The sequence below is a fragment of the Hypanus sabinus genome, chromosome 20 (genome assembly GCF_030144855.1).
Source record: "Hypanus sabinus isolate sHypSab1 chromosome 20, sHypSab1.hap1, whole genome shotgun sequence".
Lineage (NCBI taxonomy): Eukaryota > Metazoa > Chordata > Chondrichthyes > Myliobatiformes > Dasyatidae > Hypanus > Hypanus sabinus.
In genome coordinates this window covers 51,781,187-51,796,588 of record NC_082725.1, presented here as the reverse complement: position 1 = coordinate 51,796,588, position 15,402 = coordinate 51,781,187, and the positions used below count along the sequence as shown (strand labels likewise).

General features: G+C 39.1%; 1 protein-coding gene across 3 annotated transcripts in view; it reads left to right on the top strand.

The window, feature by feature from the left end:
- The window catches only part of cap2 (cyclase associated actin cytoskeleton regulatory protein 2), a 200,147-nt gene that overhangs the window by 53,713 nt on the left and 131,032 nt on the right, over positions 1-15,402 (top strand). For all 3 annotated transcript variants that reach the window (XM_059945494.1, XM_059945493.1, XM_059945495.1), the window contains exon 3: positions 2,573-2,673. In XM_059945494.1, the coding sequence (XP_059801477.1) occupies positions 2,573-2,673 (101 nt within the window). The remainder of the gene's footprint in view (positions 1-2,572; positions 2,674-15,402) is intronic.

Below are 15,402 nucleotides of genomic sequence, written 5' to 3'. Positions count from 1 at the left end.
GAAGCTAATGTACTAATTAAACTTTTAATCTATTTTTGGCATTCATCTAGTATCAATATTTTGGATTGTTTAGTTGTCAGAAATTGACATGCATGTTATAAAAGCAAGTATAAGTGATGTTACTTGAGAAATACAGATTTGGGATTGTTTGGGTGATGGCTGGTTATCCTTAATTAAAACAATTGACCTATTCTAAAGGAAGGCTTTTAACATGAAAGATCTTGTCTCTCTCTTTGCAGATGCCAACTGGCATGATTATTTCCAGTATTTGAAATTTCAGCATTTACAGTATTTTGCTGTGGTAGTGTATCTTTTAATCACTTGGTTATGTGGTGCTGTAGTCACAGAGGAAACCTAGTCTTATCTCCTGTGTTACTCTATGTAGTTTTTTTAAACAATGGATCACTTTCATGCACCCTAGATTTTACAGTGTGCCTACGTAATTGTAATTTTTCTTCAAAAGTACTTAATTGACACTGGAATGGCTTGCAGTTATGAAAAGACTTTTTATGAATGCAATATTGTTTAGTCTACCTACCCCTCTGACTATCTCTCCATTTTTAACGGAGTGAACTAGTATATCATTTTGCAAGTCCCGTGAAGAATGTGAATATGAGGTGGCTGGAACAGCAAGCTTCCTTGTATCAGAATGTAATGTGCCAGTTTTAGCACAAATGTTCCAATGATCTATTGCAAAATTTTGCTGATGGCTGCACTCAATCTTGCAGCTGTGACTTTCAGAAACTACTCTTAAACTGACATGTGCTAATAAAAAAAATATTCTTTGGGAAATTGAAGGGTGATGTCTTAAGAGTGGATGCTACAATGACTGGAGCAGTGAGGAAAGTGCTTCTGGGGATCAGGTGTAACTAGGCAAAGTTGGTGGAGAATGTTGCCTGGAGGCATTTTTGTGTGGGGGGGAGGGGTGTGCACACAGCCCCTCATGTTATGGTCAGGAGGTTTCTATGTAAGGATTTTTTTAGGCTGAAGGAAAAATAGATGGAGTCTGAGAATTGAACATTATAACTCCATAGTGTAGCATTGCCAAAATACTGACATGGCAGTAATTTGTTGCAGTAGCCTGGAATGATCTTGAGTCTAAGAAACAGTTTATGACCTGGGGGAAGGGGGGAAGGCAAAGAAAGCTAGGCCTATGTGTGGAGCAATGCTTGAGATTGCAGAAATTCACAGATCTGTGAGAGCTGACTTGGTTGAAGTCTTATCTTCATGGACTTTGCTCAGAGAAAGACTTCTTCTCTGGGGAGTACAAGTCTCTATAAATTCTGAATGCATCAGGCCTTGAGTGACTGCTGTCGTTTTGACATGCATCTGATGCCGTCAGTGAATGAAGTGTTCTGTGGAATAATCCTTTGGGATTCAGTTTAGAGTGCAGAAGATGCAAGGAGGGTTGGTTCTAAATGTCAGTCGAATTAACAGCGAGGCTGGAAGAACCCAGCAAAGAGTGCAGTTTCAGTGTTGGGTCTTGAGACAGCAGGTCTTAGGGAGGAATCTGTTAGTCAAAGTTGGGTGTATGAGTAAACAAGGTCTTGCTTTTTCATCCAGTGAGGCTGACTATTGTGCTGGAGATGAATATTAAACACTGCACTGTTATGATTATTTTGGCAAGTTTTATGCTGAACTATGTGACTGGCATAAACCTCCCTGTTAAAAGGTCAAATGTTTATGCCCTACTGGAATTCCTAAATAGGAGCAGTTTTGCTCTATTTTCAACAACATGGTGAATTTGTGTTGAGAAGTACTTTACAGGGCTGCATAGTTAAATAATCCAGCTATGTAAAATTAGCTGTTTAGTTTTTCTCCGCACTAAATGTGCCCTATGTATGAAAGGCTTCCTATGTAACTATGTTGGTGAATTTTTCCATAACTGTCCCACTGGTTGAATGAAATGATCAAACTCCATTCATCTTGGCTTCATTGAGCTGGGCAATGAAGGCCAGCCTTTGGATGTTCCACTTTTGTGCTTTGCTTTGTCTATTCCCTCCTACCATCAACTCTGAAGTTAAAAAGACCTTTCTTCATCTTTTTCCCAGTTCGGATGCTGAGTCTCTCATCTAAAATATTCTTTTCTGCTTTGTACAGATGCTGTCAGTCCTGCTGAATGTTTCCGCATCTTCTGTTTTTATTAAACAGAGAGGAAAGTGTAGGAAAGATGTGAATCAGGAATTAGATAGTGAAACAAAGCGATGAAGGACCACTAGTGTGTCTTTTACACAACAGAACCTCTAAGTTCAATTTAAAGACTAAACACACGAGATTCTGTAGACACTGGAAATCAACAGCAACACACACAAAATGCTGGAGGAACTCAGCAGGCCAGACAGCGCACATGAAAATGAATAAACATATGGAAATGAATAAAAAGTCCTGATTAAAGGTCTTGGCCTGAAACATTGACTGTTTATTCATTTCCATTGATGCTGCCTGACATGCTATGTTCCTCCAGTGTAGCATGTGTGTGTTGCTCTCAACGTAAAGACTTTTTTCATTCAATGGAAAATAATTTAAGTACTGTATTGATTTTTTTTTTCTGATTTCCTCTTTGTGCTTCAAGATGTGGCACCATATGTGGAAGCTTTCGATGTAATGCTGATGGGGGTTGTTGCAGACTATATGAAGCACAGCAAGATCCTTGGGGAAGATGTGGCACAGCAAGTAAGTAGAGAAGTCTATATTACTCTGGAAGGCTGACCTTTAGTTGAAGATGCATTGCATTTTGTTTGGCAGTCACATTTTTAACATTTATTTCCAATGTGTCAGTAATTAAAATGAAATTCTACAATATTCTAGGTATTTAGTGTTGCTTTTGGTTTATTATTGTTGTATCTACTGTGATTTGCAGTGGAAGAATTGGTTTTGCAAGCCATCCATACAGATTATTTCATAACACGGGTACATTATGATAGTATAATGGAAAAGCAATAATAGAATGCTGAGTAAAGTGTTAAGTTGCAGTAAAAGTACAGTGCAGGTAGATAATAAAGTGCAAATACTATAATGAAATAGATTTTGAAGTCAAGAGTTCATCTTCAGTGTACAAGAGGTCATTAATTGAATAGCTGCTCCATCATTCCGTTATTGAATCATAGAATTATTCAAAAAGTATTACCATTTCCTGTAAATTCACTTGTTTATTTACGTATATCACCCAGAAACCCTTTGCTTTGAGTTTATCTCAAATCACAGATTTAATTACTTACTGAAGAAGGTGATTTGCATTTAACTCTAACTTAAAATCTATAGCATATTGAGTTCATTGGTTTCAATGGTCTAAACCTGTATTTGTAATTGTGACAAGGGAGCCTCCTACTTTAATTCTTCCAACCCTGATTGCATATCCCTTGTTAATATGGTAGGGGTAGACAATATCATAGAAATCCCTTTGCATATTGTATGACATTTTATTTTTAAGTGTAAGGTCAATTGTCAAATGCCAGTTGTACTGGGTGTACAATATAATTTTGAAATTACTTCTGTTTAATGCTACTAGAATACAGTGACAATTTCATAGTTACTTGTGGAGTGGAAACTCCACAAGTATCATATCTCTGACTCACATGATGTGAAATACATTATTTTGAGGCAGCAGACATAAAATTACCGTAAATTACAAAAATAATGCAAAATAAAAAGAGGGCATGTTTATAGTTGTTTGGAAAACTGATGGTGGAGGTTAAGAATATGTTTATAAATCATTTGAGTGTGGCTTTTCAGGCAATAAGACGAGGTAATTACGCCAGGTGGTGAGGGTCCTTAGTGACGAATGCTACTTTCTTGAGGGGAGGGTTGTGTCTATCAAACTATGATAGTTTGCTGAGTCTATAATCCTCGTCAGTCTCTTGCAATCCTGTGCATTGGAGCTCCACTCCAGGCTGTGATGCACTACAGAAATTTGTGAGGAGTCTTCAGTGACATACCGAGTCTCCTCAATCTTCTAACGAAGTAGAGCCACAGATGTGCCTTCCCTGTGATTACATCAATGTGTTGGGCCCATGGTAGTCAAAATGCATATTGCTTGTTTGATGTTGCAGCTGTAAGTTTAAAGTCTGACTACATGCCAGTGAAAGAACAGGGTCCACTAGGAAAAGAGTCCTGCAGGTCAATTTTTGGTAGTGGGGGTGGTGTAGTTCTTATCATCTGGTAATGTTTCTAACAGAGGGCAATGATATATTATTTCCCAATTGATGGAAAGACAAGATTTCTTGGTGGTTTGCAGGGATGAACATTTTTTGACATATAGCCCCGATTATTCCAACCCTCCTCTTGCTTCCCCCTCCCGGCCCCGATCAGCATCATATTGAGCAGTAGAGAATTTCAGATGTTGATAAATTGTTGGTTTGTTTCTGCAGCTTTATGTTACAGTGTTGCTGGATTATTGGAGAGATTTTCACAGCAATCTCTCTCAATTCTCCATAGCACTCTTTCATGGAATTCCTTAAAACTTGCATCTTTGACCAAACTTGTCCTTTTTAATTAGTAATTTATTTTTATAAAAGAGAAAAATATTGACCTTTTTCCCCTAATTCTCCATAATCTTGATGTTTGACGACACTTAATGTCATAAATTTACTCCACATTTAACTACTAACTTTCTTCATTATATACTCCAATGTAGAGCACAAATCAAAAACATTACAGCTCAGATTATGTTGACTGAAATGCATATCTTGTATTGTTTAAGGACACATTTTGTAATGTCAACCAAGGGAGGTCCATGCATGAGATTTGGATCACTTAGTTGTCCCACTGATTGGAGGTGTTCAAGATAAATTTATCAGCAAAGTAATAGTACCCTGAGATTAATCTTCTTCTGGGCATTTACGGTAGATACAAAGAAATACAAAAGGATCGATGAAAAACTGCACACGAAGATGGACAACCAATGTGCAGAAGAAGACAGTTTAGCATAGGTCCTTCTGGCCTTGCAAGCCATGTCACTGTTGTGATGGAAAATAACTGGTTCTTTGAGTCTCAACAGTAGAGGCCTGGACACACACAGTTTTAGTAATAATGAATTTATTTACAAGAGGAAGTCAGGTCAACACAAGCAACTACAATACACAGGAAGCGGTGTGCAGACAGGGTATGGTTACACAAACAAAGAACAAGGGAAAAGCACTACAACAGCTATCCCCCTTGACCTTGGATAGCTGCGGCTCCCTGACCAGGACAAACGATAGACCTTCCCAAACATAAATCAATGCACTTACCTTCAATGAGGTGGTCTGTAAGAGAGACTGAGCCAGGCACAAGTCTCACCTTTTATAGCATGGGGCTGGGTGAGATAATCCAATTAAGGTGACCGATAATTTAGGTGTGCATTGATTAGTTGGGAGGGACCAAATGTTGATTGGCATGTGGTGTGTCCTCTGACCAGCCAGGTGGCAGTGCATCTATCACGTGGCCGGTATCTCTGGATACAGTCACCCAGCAATCCCTTGATTTAACCGTAGTCTAATCATGGGACAATTTACAATTGACCAATTAACCTACCAACTGGTACTACTTTGAACTGTGGGAGGAAACTGGAGCACTTGGAAGAAACCCAAAGGTCTCAGGGAGAGTATATGAATTCCTTACAGGTAGCAGCAGGAATTGAACCTGGGTCGCTGGTACTGTAAAGCATTGTGCTTAAAAACTATGCTGTGGTGCAGCTGCAGATTGTTGGGACTGTAGTTAAGAAAAAGCAAGTTTAGAAATTTTCTGAACTGCCAACAAAATGTTGGCGTGTATCGCCAGTGCCATCTTGAAGATCTGCGCAAGTTGCTAGTTTGAGGAACTGTAGAATCAGAATTGGGTTTTATTATCACTGATGTTGTTACATTTGTCTGTGGCAGCAGTGCAGTGCAATATGTAAAAAAATGACTGTGGATGACAATAAGAAATGAGGTAAATGATGCAAAGAGAGAGCGAGAGAGTGAGGTAGTGTTCATGGATTAATAGCCCATTCAGAAATCTCATGATGGAGGGGAAGAAGTAAAACATTGAGTGTGTGTCTTCAGGTGTGTTTATTGGTAGGAATGAGAAGAGGGTATGTGCTGGATTGTGAGTGACTTTAATGGTTGCTGCTGCCTTCTTGAGGTGCTGCCTTTTGAAAATGACCACAATGGGCAGGAGGTTAGTGCCTGTGATGGAACTAGCTGAGTCTGTAACCCTCGACCGCTTTTTCAATCCTGTGCATTTGAGCTTCCATACCAGGCAACGACGCAACCAGTCAGAATGACCTCATCTGTAGAAATTTGCTAGTCTGGTGACAAATTAAATCTCTTCAAACTCCTATGTATTGCTGATTTTAATTTGAAGGAAAATTAAACTGGAAATGAAATAACTGTAATAGTTTCCATGAAAGCCCAAAATCCTTGCATGTCATTTAAGATTTTTTTAAAATCATAATTGTAGTTTTACTGAGAAATAAAAGAATATTAGTGATGTTTAGCAATGAACCATTTTCTTTCTCTATTCAGTTTATCATTGATGTTATTGTCATATATTGATATTAAGGCACGTTAACAATTCGACCTAATTTTATCTGAGGTCCAGTAATAAATATGTACTAGCTTTTCTTTTTTGGATATAGGAACTATTTTGTTCCAATAATTTAGGAAAGAAAATAAAACAATAGTTTTTAAATGCTTTGTTTTATTGTGAGGTCATATAATGAAAGCTACTGGTGAAAACAAGTAGCATCCACCACCCTAGGCTCCACGTTTCTATTTTATTGAGTGTGTTTTAATTACAATGTTTAATGGATGGGAAGGTAGTGTACTGGTTAGTGCACAGCTTTATATTGCCAGCAATATAATCCATCAGGGTTCATTTCCTGCCAGTATGCGTTAGACATTTGTATGTTCTCCCTGTGGCCACATGGGCTTTTGCAGAGTGCTTTGGTTTCCTCCTACATTCTTAAAAAACGATGTACATGTTAGGCTTAGTAAGCTGTGGACATGCTATTTTGACACCAGAGTTATGTTGGTTCATAACGCAAATGACATATTTCAAAAAAAGATAAGTCAGAGAAAGTGGTGGGAGGGAAGGGAGAAAACACAAGTTGATAGGTGAAACTGTGAAGGGGGAGCTCTTTATTTCATTCCCCCCTCCCCGGTTTCACCTATTACCTTGTGTTTCTCCCTCCCTCCTCTCCCCATCTTCTAATCTGACATCTTTTTTTCCTCTCCAACCCTGCTGAAGGGTCTTAGCTTGAAATGTCGACTTTACTTATCTTCCATAGATGCTATCTAGCCTGCTGAGTTCCTCCAGCATTTTGTGTGTTAATGCATTTCACTGTATGTACTGAGATACATGTGCCAAATAAAGCTAATCTTAATCTAATGAGTTCCTCTTTTACTTCTGTCTGCCCCTCTGTTTCATGTTGCATCTTCACATCTTTAATATTTGATCCTTCAATTACTTCTGTTTTGTTATGTATTACCTGGTGTCTTCTAACATTTTGTTAAATCAGATATTAAGCCAAGGCTCAATCACAGTGTTTAAGATGACATCAAAACTTCCAAGTGAAGATGAGATACTGGAAGATAAAAGTTTTATTTTTCTAGGTAGTGTACCTTGGCTTTGAGCTCCCACTAATTACAGCGACATATTTTCTAAAAAGATGCTTTCTAACAAATGGAATTGTATACTAGATTTTATAGTTTTTTTCATAGTCATAAAAGTTTCCATTTTGTCTCAGTAAATAATTCAAAGAAAATTTATCACTCAGATGTCCAGTTCATTTGTATTAACTTTTGTATAGTTTCCTAGTTTGCCAATGCAAAGGGATCTGCAGGTACAAATACATAAATCTTTTAAAATAGCAAACTAGATTAATAAAATCACCAAAATGAAAATTAAAGTAAGCAATGGGATTCATTTCCAAAGGAACAGAGCTAAAATGCAAAGAAATTTTGTAATTTGTATGTAATCTTGTTCAGGTGCACGCTGGGAGTGTCACAGTCTGGTCTCCATGTCATAAAAAGGAAATTAACATACACTCAGTGGCCTCTTTAGTTATCATCTGTACCTAATAAAGTGGCCACTGAGTGTGTGTTCATGGTCTTCTGCTGTGGTAGCCCATCTACTTCAAGGTTCAGCGTGTTTTGTGGTCAGAGATGCTCTTCTGCATACCACCATGTGACATGTTTGTTTGAGTTACTATTGACTTCCTGTCAGCTTGAGCCAGTTTGGCCATTTTCCTCTGACTGCTCTCATTAACAAGGCATTTTTTGCCCACAGAACTGTTGCTCATGGGATGATTTTTGCTTTGAACCATTCTCTATAAACTCTAGAGCTGGGGACCATAGACCCCTTAATAGAATTGGTCCATGGCATAAAAACAGTTGGGAAGCCCTGCTCCAGGGACTGTTATGTGTGAAAATTCCAGGAGATCATCAGTTTGAGATACTCAAACCACCCTGTTTGGTTGAAGTCACTTGGATCACATTTCTTATCCATTCTGATGTTTAGTCTGAGGAACAGCTGAATCCCTTGACCATGTCTTTTATGCATGGTATTGCTGCCACATGATTGGCTGATTAGATATTTGCATTAGTGAGTGGGTGTACTGAATAAAGTGGCTACTGAGTGTATTTGTAGAGAATACAAAAGATTTACAAGGATCATACCTATGCTAAATTGTTTATGTACGAGGGAAGTTTGTAAATAATACTATTTTCTTTCTCAAATAGAATGCTAAGAGATTACCTAAAATAGGTCCTAAAGATTATGACAGAATTAAATAGGTAGAAAATGTATTTTCTAGTGGAGGAGGCAAAATATGTAAGGACTTATTAAATAACAGTCATTATTAAAGCCAAAAGGGAATTCAAGAACATGAAAAAGGTCTGCAGATGCTGGAAATCCAAAGCAACACAAACAAGATGCTGGAGGAACATGGCTAGCCAGGCAGCGTCTATGGAAAAGAGTAAGCAGTCGATGTTTCGGTCCAAGACCCTTCTCTAGGAGTTCAAGGGAATTCAAGAGAATCTTTAATTCTCCAGAGAGTGGTGAGAGTGTGTAACTTCCTGCAATAAGCAATAATTGAGAGGCATTGCACTGATGTATTTGAAGGGGGGATAAATCATATGAAGAAAGGAACCTACAGGTATGTGGGTTGGATAGTGTAAAAAAAATTTAGTTTGAACTGGGTGCAACAACCTGGGTACTGCATATTTCCATACTGAAAATTGTTAACCAGTCCTTCTCCATTGAGCTAGGTTCATAAGCTCATTGGCCTGAGCCCATTCCCCTTGGCTAGATGTTGGGGCGTAGTGGAAGGGAACATCAGAGCCCAGTATCTAGTGGGGTGTTGTTGGAGGAATCAAGCAGCATTTCAAGTGCCGGTGAGGGGAGGGGATGGGACGGGATGACAGGGAATGTAGGAAGCATGAATATTGCTTTCGTGGAGAAGGAAAACTAGCAGTGTATTCTGAGGATTGAGGGAGGTCCTTATGTTAAGGTACTGAGGGAGGGTGTATTTGGAGGTATAGGTCAAAGGGCAAACTTCGCTGTGACCACCAGTTTGGTATGATGTAGTCTTAGCCTTTTGGCATCCATGGGAGTGCTAGTTGCATGTGAATTGCTCCATATATATAAATTCTTACTATACATATTCTAGTATTCTTTGTATAACTGGCAAGTCTCCTTAAATTCTTAAATAACAATGTTTAGCATTTAAATTCTATATTCTGAGGCTAAGCAGCATTAATAAATTAAATGACAGTACTTGCCATCACACAAAGAGTCAACTTTTCAGAGGATGTTGCCGCCAATGTGCCTGCAACTATTCTGCCCTTGTATATAGGCATAAAATTGAAAATGCCCTTGGACTAGGATATTAACTGTCCTGTGCTGTCACCAGTGGGATCATCAGTTGATCTGCTACCTGTCTTCAGGAGTTTCGGCCCACTTATGATCAAGACCCCCTCGAGGTGGTGGGCCAGCAGTGCTAAACTTAAAAATATGTTCACGCTTATTTTGCGTATTTCATTGGTCAGCAAATTTCAAGATGTTTTCAAATCTTTTGGCAGCAATTTTAAGAAGCCTTTTCCTCAGTTGCTCCATTGCTTGCTTCTTGTTGAACTTTAGGGTTGTCACAATTCAAAGCATTTCCTATGATGCAATCAGTGCTTACTGTATATCACAGTAAAATAGACCAGTATAGTACAGAAACAGGCTTTTCAGCCCCTGATATCTGGCCAACCATAAAAATTTAAACTGCCATATCTGTTTACATCCCACCATTCCCTGCCTGCTCATGTGTGTGTCCAGCCACTCATCGAGTTAATTTCTAGAAAGTTTTCTCAGTAGGTGTTCAAAGCTTGTATAGTCCACTAATTCCATGATTGTATCCCATGCAATAGCTGTGTCTGCAAACAAAATGTGAAACTTTCAAACCTGAAAGCTGACCATTGTTTTCACCAACAACTTTTACAGTGTCTCATAATTCACCTTTTTCCATGCATAAGAATTAAATTAAAAATAGTACTTTTGTTAGAATGTTTTGACTGAAAACCTTGAATTTTCTGTGTTTTTCATGAACCTTCTCATAAAGTCTCATCAGTGCAACATTTTTACACACTGTGCCCTAATACAAAGGTTGAATTAAACTTCAGCAGGAGCAAAAATGACTAAAGTATTTCCATTTACAAGTTCTCCTCCAGAGACAAATACATGACTCTACCATCTTCAGTTTGTTCTTTTTATTCATAATTAATCTATTACACTTGGTACAAAAACACAATAAAACCATCAAATAAGTTACTGCAAGTTACTTTGAGATTCAAGATCAATATGGCTGACATCCTTTAAAGCACCTTGACTTGTACTTCCTGAAACAATTTCAAATTCCTATGGCATTCACACATATAAGCATGCTTAAGCAATTTTTGCATTGTTTAAAACTTGGCACAACTTTTCATGATTACACTAGCCAAGTTTGTCTTTGGAAGGTGGCACCTCTTTCGCCCATACTGTAAACTTGGTTAGTAGTCAGATCATGATCAACAGCTAAATTTGTAAAAGTTTCCCAATTTTTTTTCCTACTGATTTCATGGCAGATTTGTGTTCACTGAAAACAGCCAGGCTTCAAGTCCTCTGTTGATCTTGAAACAAGTGAGCCGTCTTTGAGAAGAGGCACACAACTCTGTGATTTTTATTTTTCCATGTAATTTCTTTTCTTTTTCATGAGCATTGGCCCTGCGATGCATATGACCTGTGATTTCTTTAAGGAAGCCGGTCATATAAAGTGTGATCAGTGTAATTAAGCTTTGCTGAATGCATTGTTTAGAGCTTTTCAACACCGAGTTCAGAAAGAACTCGTATGTTTTACATTTCACAATTTAATGTCAATTTGAAGAACCCAAGTTGAATTCTTACATAATGTTACAATTTTCACCTTCTACATGTTTCTGTTCTCTATTTGAAGTGGTAACAATATGTTTTTGCTTTGTACCTTTGCCTGAGTGTTCTTGTCTAATGCTGTGGAAAGGTGGAAGGAATACAGCACACTTTATGAAACACAATTGGAGCCGATCACTACTTGGAAACACAAGAAGCACTGAGAGCATGCTGTTGTGCTGAAGGCTGATGAGAAATAGCTAATGTATCTTATCAAAATGTGACTCTCAAGATTAAAAATTATGTTCTTGAAACAATTCAGTGAAATTCCCTAATAATTTTAGAATGTTTTGCTGGTGCCTGTGAGTTTTGCATGCAAAATCACTGGATGAATAACATATTACTCTACTGCATTTTTGAAAGGTCATTACAACTCCAGGCTGTGTGTTTCACCAATAGTTCAAAAAGAGCAAGTCATCCAACTTTGATGTGCAAGTCACATGCAAAAGTAGATCAAGATAGGATACTGCATTTCTCCTCCAACATAGAAATAACCTGATTTAGATGCAATGGATTAATTAAAGGTTATTGTGGTGATAAGCTGAGCAAATTGTCCACTGACCTGTCATTCTATTTATTTATTATTGAGATACAGCACGGAATGGGCTCTCCTTGTCCTTCGAGCCACTCCTGCCAGTGATATTTCTCCATTTAATCCTAGCCTATTCATGGGACAATTTACAATGATCAACCAATCTACCAACCGGTATGTCTTTGGACCATGAGAAGAAACCAACGAGGTCACTGGGAGAACATAAAAACTCCCTACAGGCAGTGGTGGGAATTGATGGCTTGCAAACTTTTAATTCACTGTACAACATGGAGAAAGTGCAGAAATGAATGCTTTAAAAAATGAAGCACTTGGAGCAATGATTGCATCAGTTCCCCCCATCAAGGCCAGACACGTGTATAGTCTGAGTAGAAGTTTGATCAGCTGGTTTGGATCTTGTAACACCTGGGATCAAACCTTCGGCGTACAGATGAAATGGTGGAAAAAAACTGTCAAGAATTGTCCTAACATCTCTTTTTAATCACAAAAAGCTCAAAGTATGTTTGTTTTTCTGTGTCTATTTAGCTTTTCTTGTCCTTACCCTTAAGCCACGTGCCCTGCTTAGTTGCTGCAGTCATTTAGAGTGGAGAATAGATTGCTTTTCTGTTTGGAAAAACAATTGCGGTCAGCACAAGTGTGAACAATAAGGTCAGAATCTGACTGCTCTGCTGAGTTATCATATGAATGCATTTTAACCCAATCAGCTGTATTGGTAATGGGGGCATCTGCTTTCAAAACCAGTGTGCAAAGGCAGTATCTAATTCCATTGAAATGATCGGCTAATCCCAGTGCTCACTCCTCTTTGTAACAGCCACAAATTATGTTGTTCTGTGCAAAATGGAGCTGTTTTCACATTTCAGATAGTAGTTTTGATTGTTTGCGTTTGCTTTACATAAACACTAATTTAGCATTTATTTATGTATGTACAAACATGGATGTGAATTGAGAATTGCCATAGGCCATGTGGTCCCTCGAAACTGGTCCGCTATTCATTAAAGTATTGGCTGATCTGAATGTAACATCAGTTCTATATTCCTGTCTACTCCTGGTGACCCTTCACTCCGTATCACAGATCTGCCTATCTTTGCTTAAAATAAGTATTCAGATTTTGCTTTCATTACTTTTAAGTCACAAGTAAGGATGTGTTGCAGGGGTTGCAGAGGAGGTTTACCAGGATGTTTTCTGGGATCAAGCATTATGAATATGGTGTGACTAGGTCTCTGTCCCCTAGAGCAGAAGTGGTTAAGGTGGGGTTGATCAAGCTATGTAAAATAAGGAAGAGTTATAGGTAGGGCAACGATCTTTCCCCCTTACTAAAAGTGAAGAAACCGAGAAGGTGAGGATCTGAAGTAATGGGTAATAGATGTAGAGGGCATTTGAGGAAGACTTTGACAGGGTTGAGTACTTGGAATGGACTGGGAGAGAATGGTGGAAGCAGATTCACTAAGAGGTGAGCACTTGAAATGTCTAAGTATTGAAGGCCAAGTACTGGAAGATGGGATTCAAATGGATGCCCATGGTCATGATTGACCAGATATTAATAGACTTGTTTCCCTGCTGTATGAATCTATTTCAGTGATGCTCAACTGTCAGGGGAAATTTTGCTTCATGTCTCCTTTAAGTGGGTGGCCCTTTATTTCTAAACAGTACAGCTAGTTCTATATTTTCACAGAATGGGACCCCCCCCCCCCCACCTTTCCACATTCATCTATCCTGTCAAATCCCCTCCTGATTTTATTTTATTGCACAAGGATTTTATTGTTCACTGTGTTGAAATGTGTGGACATTTTCACCTCTGCTTGTGAAATTGGAGAACTGTAGGAACAATTTTGGTTCAGTTGCTGGAGCCTAAACCTTGGAATCAGAGTTGGGTGTCAAATTTCAAATAAGAGCTAGTGCGCTATAAATCTAGGATGATATATTAGGATTGTACTTCAGGGAGTGCTGTGAGGTATCAGCTTTTGGACAAGACAATCTTAAGCCAGAATGTCCAAACTGCCATTCGCCACACAATCTTTAAAAGTCCAAATGACAAATCTGCAGAATCCCCACAGATCTGAGGACAAAGGGGCAAGGGATAGTGGCAAAACAGAGGACTGGGAACTTTACAAGAACCAGCAGCAAGAGTAAAGAGTTAGAAGAGGAAATCTGATCACGAGAGAAACTGGCAAGTTATAACAAACCAAACAGCAAGGTCTGTGAAGAATACTTGAAGATTAGTTCATTGTGATACAGAACAAGCTTCAGTGATATCCCTTGCCCACATGAAGCTGACCATGTAAATAGTGTGTACAGTAATAATAAATAAAGCAATAGATACTGTGACAAGTACAAAAACAACGGACACAACACAAAATGCTGGAGGAGCTCAGCAGGCCAGGCAGCATCTATGGAAAAGAGTACAGTTGATGTTTCAGGTCGAAACTCTTCGGCAGGACTGGAGAATTAAAAAGATAGATTTAAAAGCTGGGGGGGAGGGGAGAGAGAAACATGATGATAGGTGAAATCTGAAGGGGGACGGATGAAGCAAAGAGCTAGGAAGTTGATTGGTGAAAGAGACAGAAGGCCATGGGAGAAAGAAAAGGAAGGACGAGCACCAGAGTGAGGCAATGGGTGAGCAAGGAGATAGGGTGAGAGAGGGAAAAGGGGATGGGAAATGGTGAAGGAGGGGTATTACCGGAAGTTTGAGAAATTGATCTTCATGCTGTCAGGTTGGAGGCTACCCAAATGGAAATCAATGTGTTGTTTCTCCAACCTGAGTGTGGCCTCATCACAACGGTGGAGGTGGCCATCAATCCTCTGTTGTGATGAGGCCACACTTGGGTTGGAGGAATAGCACCTTACATTCTGTTTGGGCCATCCATGGCCTACTCCACTGTTATGATGAGGCCACTCCCCCCCCCCAACCTTTTAAACCTACTGTTCAGTTTTTTTTCCCTTCAGTTCTGCCGAAGGGTCTTGGCCCAAAATGTCGACTGTGCCCTTTTTCCATAGATACTGCCTGGCCTGCTGAGTTCCTCCAGCATTTTGTGTGTGTTGCTCGGATTTCCAGCATCTGCAGATTTTCTCTTGTTGGCAAGAACAATTGAGTAGTGCAAGCTGAGGTCTTGCAAAAGGAAATGTGAAAATGACGTGATGGATGTGGTAGAATTAAGGGCCTGAGTTGTAGCAGTAGGGAAGGGATGGGAAAGGCGTGGGGAAGAAGTTGTTCTTGATTCTGGTTATCCAGCTTTCAAGCTCTAGTATCTTCTTCCTGAAGCAAGAAGAGGAGTAAAAAGAATGGCCAGGGTGGCAGGCATCCTCGTTGATACTGTTTGCGAATATTGTTGATACTGTGAAGATAGGCTGTATGAAAGGAAGTGACAAGTTTATGAAGTAATGGGCTGAGTGTGCCATTGTGTCAGTCTGACAGTCCAGAGCAGTTGCTATGTCAGGCTGAAATG